This window comes from Lathyrus oleraceus, unplaced genomic scaffold, assembly GCF_024323335.1.
Source record: "Lathyrus oleraceus cultivar Zhongwan6 unplaced genomic scaffold, CAAS_Psat_ZW6_1.0 chrUn1067, whole genome shotgun sequence".
NCBI classification, from domain to species: Eukaryota; Viridiplantae; Streptophyta; class Magnoliopsida; order Fabales; family Fabaceae; genus Lathyrus; species Lathyrus oleraceus.
In genome coordinates, this window is record NW_026113458.1 from 1 (window position 1) to 8,234 (window position 8,234).

General features: G+C 34.7%; 1 protein-coding gene and 2 pseudogenes across 1 annotated transcript; 1 reads left to right on the forward strand and 2 right to left on the reverse strand.

The window, feature by feature from the left end:
- Positions 1–1,087: 1,087 nt before the first annotated feature.
- Positions 1,088–1,848, reverse strand: LOC127115107 (maturase K-like; annotated as a pseudogene).
- On the reverse strand, positions 1,748–4,550 carry LOC127115106 (ribulose bisphosphate carboxylase large chain). The gene has a single exon (XM_051046744.1). It carries the CDS (start codon positions 4,528–4,530, stop codon positions 3,082–3,084), a length of 1,449 nt encoding a protein of 482 aa, XP_050902701.1. The 5' UTR covers positions 4,531–4,550; the 3' UTR covers positions 1,748–3,081.
- Positions 4,551–5,191: 641 nt separating this feature from the next.
- On the forward strand, positions 5,192–6,809 carry LOC127115105 (ATP synthase subunit beta, chloroplastic-like; annotated as a pseudogene).
- The last annotated feature ends 1,425 nt before the right edge of the window (positions 6,810–8,234 follow it).

Sequence of the window (8,234 nt, forward strand, 5' to 3'; positions counted from 1 at the left end):
ATTTATTTTATCTATTAATTAGAATGGGTTGCCCGGGACTCGAACCGGAACTAGTCGGATGGAGTAGAAAATTCCATGTTTAATCAAATAAAAACAATAAAAAACCCCTCCCCAAGCCGTGCATGCATTTTTCATTGCACACGGCTTTCCCTATGTATACATCTAAACCTGAGTTACTTTTCCAGAAGAGGAATCTTGAAACTCAACTCTTAACATTTCATAATCCTTTCTATATAGATATATATAATATTTAAGTATCATAACCAATCATTCATCATGGACCAGATCGTTACTGAAAAGAATATCCAAATACCAAATACGATTTCTATGTAACCTCTGCAAAGTAGAGGAATCTCTTGGAAAAATCAAAGAAATAATTTCTTCTTCCTCTGTAAAGAATTCTTGCAATAATTCTTCTGAACCTGATCTTTTCAAAAAAGCGCGTACAGTACTTTTGTGTTTACAAGCCAAAGTTTTAATACAAGAAAGCCGAAGTATATATTTTATTCGATACAAACTTTTTTTTTTGAGGATCCATTATAATAATGAGAAAGATTTCTGCATATTCGCAAAAATCGATCAATAATATCAAAATCGGATGAATCGGCCCAGACCGGCTTACTAATGGGCTCCCCTAATACATTACAAAATTTCGCTTTAGCCAAGGATCTAATTAGAGGAATAATTGGAACTATTATATCCAATTTTTTGATAACAATTTCGATTAGAAATGTATTTTGCAGCATTTGACTCCGTACCACTGAACGATTTAGTCGCACATTTGAAAAATAGCCTAAAAGCTGAAATGAATGTTCGGATAATGGGTTTATATTGATCATTCTTGGTTGAGACCAAACATCAAAAAAACATTGCCATAAATGGATAAAATAGTGTTTCCATTTATTCATCAAAAAAGGCGCATTCTTTGAAGCCAGAATGCATTTTCCTTGATATCGAACATAATGAATGTTAGGATCCTTGAAGAATGTTAAAGGATACGAAAAATCTTTAGCAAAAACTTTTCCAAGATGCTCTCTTTTTCCATAAAAAAAAATTCGCTCAAAAAAAATGCTAAAAGATTTGAATCCTAAATGAGAGGATTTATTACGTAGAAAAACGAGGATATATTCATATTCACATACATAAAAATTATGGAGGAACAAAAATAATCTTGGATTACTTTTTGAAAAAGTCGAAATCGATTTTTTGGTAGTAATAAAACTATTCCAATTACAAAAATGATAAAGAAACAGCCGTAATAAATGAAAAAAAGGGGCATCTTTCACCCAGTATCGAAGGATTTGAACTAAGATTTCCAGATGGATAGGATAGGGTATTCGTATATCTGACACATAATTTAAATATGTAAATTTATCTTCCAAAAAGGGGAAAATGGAATGAATTGATCTCAAATTTTTAAAAGATTTGAGGATTTCTGCCTCCTCGAAGGAAGAGCTTAATTGTCGGAAAAATGGAATTTCCACGACGATGGCAAAACCCTCTGATATTATTTGACAATCCAAATTCTTATTATACCCCCAAAATGGATTTTTGGGAGAATCATTAGCCGAAATGATTAAATGATTCTGTTGATACATTCGAGTAATTAACCGTTTTACAATTAGTAAACTATATTTATTGTCATAACCTACATTTTCCAAAAAAATGGATCTATGAAAATGATGACTATAAGCAAGTCCATAAATATACTCCCTAAAAAGAAGTGGGTATAGGAAGTCCTGTTGGCGAGATCTAGATCGTTCTAAATATACTTGATATTCCTTCATTTTCTAAATTCGATTTGGTCAAAGGATCAGAGATTCATTGGATTCTCAAATGATACATAGTGCGATACAGTCAAAACAAGGTATTCTATATCTATATTCGAATTGAAATCAAAAACAAATATGAATAGATACCTAGAAAACGAGTTAAAACCGATTAATGGACTATCTCCCCTCGCTTGTTCCTTCTCATTTTAACAAGCTAGTTAGAAATCCTTTATTTTTTGGACCAATCGCTCTTTTGATTTTGGAAAAAAATATCTTTATCAATATACTCTTTCTTCTACATATTTCTTGCTACCCCATAACATAATGGGGTATAGCTAATAATTAGGACTCATAACAAAAATCCTTAATCCATTCGTGGGAAAAAGTTTTTCCACAGCAAGCACTAATCCTTTTTTAACGTATAATTAGATGTGGTAATCATTCAAATAAAAAATGAAAGCTCGTTGCTTTTTGTTTCCTTATAATTGGAGCAGCTAAGCTCTATCCCTTTATTAATTCAACCCAACGTAATTCATTTGTTCCGAGTCAACAATTCAAAGAAAAATATTGGTCGGATCCAATATGAATGAAAAATTTTTAGAATTCACCGTTGATACGACATGCTGCTTTTTCCATTCATTCCTTTCTGGATCAGTCGTGGTCTTACAAACCCTACCGATGGTAGGGATGAACCAATTAGTTCATAGAAATGTGTAAAAAATGGAGTCGCACTTAAAAGCCGAGTACTCTACCATTGAGTTAGCAACCCTAATCAAATTACAAACAAGGATGTGTATAGCCAATCGCAATAAAAAAAAAAGATGCAATTCTATAAATAATAGAATCAAATGTTACATATTACATTAAATTACAATGAAAAAAAACAGAAAAAAAATTAGAATCAAAAATGATAGACCACTTATTTAGGACAGTAGTTATTTGTGTATTACTATAGTTTTAAATTATTATTATTTTTTACATATTTTTCATATTTCTATTTCACTTTGAATAAAAAAAAAACTTCTTGTTTGTATCAAACAAAATACAACGAATCCACCATTAAGATTAAGTAAAAAACCTATCTGACATGAGTCAATCGATCCATTTATTCACGATCAGATTATATTTGTTTGATACACTGTTGTCAATATTAGTGTTGACAAAATATATATATATCGATCCTTCGGATCGATAGGATTTATTATAGATACAAACAACAAGTATTGTGTACAGTATTCGGCTCAATCCTTTTAGTAAAAGATTGGGCCGAGTTTAATGGAAATTAATAGAACGAATGATTATTACTGGATTACAAAGTATCCATTGCTGGGAATTCAAATTTGATTTCCTTCCAGACTTCACAAGCAGCAGCTAATTCAGGACTCCATTTGCAAGCTTCACGGATAATTGCATTACCCTCGCGAGCAAGATCACGTCCCTCATTCCGAGCTTGTACACATGCTTCCAGAGCTACTCGATTCGCTACGGCACCAGGTGCATTTCCCCAAGGGTGTCCTAAAGTTCCTCCACCGAATTGGAGTACAGAATCATCTCCAAATATCTCGGTCAGAGCAGGCATATGCCAAACGTGAATACCCCCTGAAGCAACAGGGATAACACCTGGTAAAGAAACCCAATCCTGAGTGAAATAAATACCGCGACTTCTATCTTTTTTAATATAATCATCACGTAGTAAATCAACAAAACCTAAAGTAATCTCCCTTTCTCCTTCAAGTTTACCTACTACAGTACCAGCGTGAATATGATCTCCACCAGACAAACGTAAGGCTTTAGCTAATACACGAAAGTGCATACCATGATTTTTTTGTCTATCGATAACTGCATGCATTGCACGGTGGATATGAAGAAGTAGACCATTATCCCGGCAATAGTGAGACAGGGTAGTATTTGCAGTGAATCCACCTGTTAAGTAGTCATGCATTACGATAGGAACGCCCAATTCTCTAGCAAATACAGCTCTTTTTAGCATTTCTTCACATGTACCCGCAGTAGCATTCAAATAATGTCCTTTGATTTCACCTGTTTCGGCCTGTGATTTATAAATTGCTTCGGCACAAAATAAGAAACGGTCTCTCCAACGCATAAATGGTTGGGAGTTCACATTTTCATCATCTTTGGTAAAATCAAGTCCCCCGCGGAGACATTCATAAACTGCTCTACCATAATTCTTAGCGGATAAACCCAATTTTGGTTTAATAGTACATCCCAATAGGGGACGTCCATACTTGTTCAATTTATCTCTCTCAACTTGGATTCCGTGAGGAGGACCTTGGAAAGTTTTAACATAAGCATAAGGGATTCGCAAATCTTCCAGACGTAGAGCACGCAAGGCCTTGAACCCAAATACATTACCTACAATGGAGGTAAACATGTTAGTAACAGAACCTTCTTCAAAAAGGTCTAAGGGATAAGCTACATAAGCAATAAATTGATTATCTTCTCCAGGAACAGGCTCGATCTCGTAGCAGCGTCCTTTATAACGATCGAGGCTCGTAAGTCCATCGGTCCACACAGTTGTCCATGTACCAGTGGAAGATTCTGCAGCTACCGCTGCACCTGCTTCTTCAGGCGGAACTCCAGGTTGAGGAGTTACTCGGAATGCTGCCAAGATATCAGTATCTTTGGTTTGATAGTCAGGAGTATAATAAGTCAATTTATAATCTTTAACACCAGCTTTGAACCCAACCTTTGCTTTCGTTTCTGTTTGTGGTGACATAAATCTCCCCCTACAACGCATGAATTAAGAATTATAGCAACAACAACAAGGTCTACTCGACATAACTTAGGAGTTAATAAAACCTTTTTACAAATGATCCATCAACTAATATTATCAATGAATCCGAATGGGTCATTGTTAAATTTTACCATGATATTTGATTTGGGAAATACATCATTATTCTATACTCTTTCATATGTATGGCGCAACCCAACCGTTTTTTTTTTGAGTCTCTTATTTTTTTTTTATTTTGGAATATCATTTTCTAATCTAAATAATAAAAAAGATATTCTTGACCTTGACAGTGATCTATGTTGTATATGTAAATCCTAGATGTAAAAATCGGCAGAATTTTCCCAATAAAAAGAAAAATTGGTAAAAATGATATGCTAAGTATAAATCCTATGCTGAGGAAATAAAAAAGAAGGACCAATGAGATAGAAAAACGGAATCATAAACAAAGTTCAGGTTCTAATTCCATAGATAATATAGTATTGTCTATAATCTAGATGACTGGGTTGACCTTGAAAATTCAATCATTGAAATTTTAAAACAATTGAATTGATTGGATGGTACCAAGAAAATCGATTATTAACTTACATTTATTATTCAATATCATTAACCACTTGCTTTGTTATCGAACATTTTTTTTTTTTGAAAAAAAAAAAACCGATATTTTGCAATATGACAATAACTCCTCCCCCTTCTGATACTGAGGTTTCTGTACTTGAAAACAAAAATCTGGGGCGTATCACGCAAATAATCGGTCCGGTACTCGATGTAGTTTTTCCACCAGGGAAGATGCCTTATATTTACAACGCTCTGATAGTTCAAGGTCGAGATACGGTTGGCAAACAAATTAACGTAACTTGTGAAGTACAGCAATTATTAGGAAATAATCGAATTAGAGCTGTAGCTATGAGTGCTACAGATGGTCTAAAGAGAGGAATGGAAGTGATTGACACGGGAGCTGCTCTAAGTGTTCCAGTCGGCGGAGCAACCCTAGGTCGAATTTTCAACGTGCTTGGAGAGCCTATTGATAATTTGGGTCCTGTAGATACTCGCACAACATCTCCTATTCATAGATCTGCGCCTGCTTTTATACAGTTAGATACACAATTATCCATTTTTGAAACAGGAATTAAAGTAGTCGATCTTTTAGCTCCTTATCGCCGTGGCGGAAAAATAGGACTTTTCGGTGGAGCTGGGGTAGGTAAAACAGTACTCATTATGGAATTGATCAATAACATTGCCAAAGCTCATGGAGGTGTATCCGTATTTGGCGGAGTAGGTGAGCGTACTCGTGAGGGAAATGATCTTTATATGGAAATGAAAGAATCCAGAGTAATTAATGAAAAAAATATTGCGGAATCAAAAGTAGCTCTAGTCTACGGTCAAATGAATGAACCCCCCGGAGCTCGTATGAGAGTTGGTTTAACTGCCCTAACTATGGCAGAATATTTCCGAGATGTCAATGAGCAGGACGTCCTTCTATTTATCGACAATATCTTCCGTTTTGTCCAAGCCGGATCCGAAGTATCTGCCTTATTGGGCCGAATGCCTTCCGCTGTGGGTTATCAACCTACCCTGGGTACTGAAATGGGTACTTTACAAGAAAGAATTACTTCTACCAAAGAAGGGTCTATAACTTCTATTCAAGCAGTTTATGTACCTGCAGACGATTTGACCGATCCTGCTCCTGCCACGACATTTGCACATTTGGATGCAACTACTGTACTATCAAGAGGATTAGCTGCCAAAGGTATCTATCCAGCAGTAGATCCTTTAGATTCAACGTCAACCATGCTCCAACCTCGTATCGTCGGTGAAGAACATTATGAAACTGCGCAAAGAGTTAAACAAACGTTACAGCGTTACAAAGAACTTCAGGACATGATAGCTATTCTTGGGTTGGACGAAGTATCCGAAGAGGATCGCTTAACCGTAGCAAGAGCACGAAAAATTGAACGTTTCTTCTCACAACCTTTTTTCGTAGCAGAAGTATTTACCGGTTCTCCAGGGAAATATGTTGGTCTAGCAGAAACAATTAGAGGATTTCAATTGATTCTTTCTGGAGAATTAGATAGTCTTCCTGAACAAGCCTTTTATTTGGTGGGTAATATCGATGAAGCTACTGCGAAGGCTACGAACTTAACTTAGAAATGGAGAACAAATTCAAGAAATGACTTTTAATCTTTGTGTACTGACCCCCAATCGAATTGTTTGGGATTCCGAAGTGAAAGAAATTATTTTATCTACTAATAGTGGACAAATTGGGGTATTACAAAATCATGCGCCTATTGCCACAGCTTTAGATATAGGTATTTGAGAATACGCCTTAAGGACCGATGGTTAACGATGGCTCTGATGGGCGGTTTTGCTAGAATAGGCAATAATGAGATCACTATTTTAGTAACTGATGCAGAAAGCGCTAGTGACATTAATCCAAAGAAGGTGGCGGGGCGGGGATACCCGAACCCAACCCGAAACCGTTTGGGACGGGTTTGGGTTTTGATTCCCCATCCCCGTTTGGGTTTGGGGCGGGGACAGGGATTGATTTGGGGATTCAGGTTTGGGTTTGGGAGAGGTAAAAACCGTCCTCGACCCGCCCGTTGCCATGCCTAGAGCCGGTTAAACTAGTCAAATAAAAAATAGAAGTGATAACTAATTTGAGTTGACTATTAAATCAGCTGTATAACTCATTGAAATCGGTGTGAATCAATCCAAACTTATGGGCCAGAAAAGTTAGTGCTTTATTTTTTTTTCCGATTTACAAATCAAAATGACGTTCGTTTTTAATTATTTTAAAAAAGGTCTAACAAAATTTTCAAATATAAAATATATTTAAAAGATAGTAGAAAATAAAATCTCACATTCAATTTTTATTTTTGACATTTTTTGTGCGTCATATTTAAACTTTTTAAAGGCCGAGACATCCAAATCAATCTAAGTAAACTAATATATATATAATATATATATATATATATATATATATATATATATATATATATATATTATATATATATATATATATATATATATATTATATATATATATATATATATATATATATATATATATCGAAATTGTATCGTCTAATTTATCTGAGTCATTCGGCTTTATAAAAATTAGTCACGTGGTTAATTCAATAATACTCTAATTTAACAATCGATCTATTAACCTTGTAATCTTATCGATCAATATTCAAATTCAATTTTAAAACATTGTGTTATAGATCAATTACAAGACTCTATCCTATTTATTCTCTATAACTAATCTCCATTAGTAAAGAAATAGAAAATTGCTCATGAATGACATTATTATTGAGACTATTTGGAGAGTCAAACACGAGTTAGCCTTTTTTACTTTGAGACATTTTTTTTTGGAAATAAAATATTATATTATACCAAAAGCAATATATACAAGCGACCCAAATGGTCCAACTCCAACCTACTAAACAACCAAATTATCTAAGTAATAGTTGAGCCATAAAATTCCTCATATTTGGCTTCAACCATAACGTATGGACCACTATATCTTGTATATTATAAACTATATTTGTATCTTCTATATCCTTTCCAAACACTATAATATTCCTGTACAACCAGCAAGCGTGGACGATCTCAGGAAAAGCCACACGTAGACCCCTAGCTTGGCAACTTTTCCCTTTACAAGCTTTAATCATCCAATCAATTCCTGGTCCCAATCTTTTGGCTCGTGCTTAA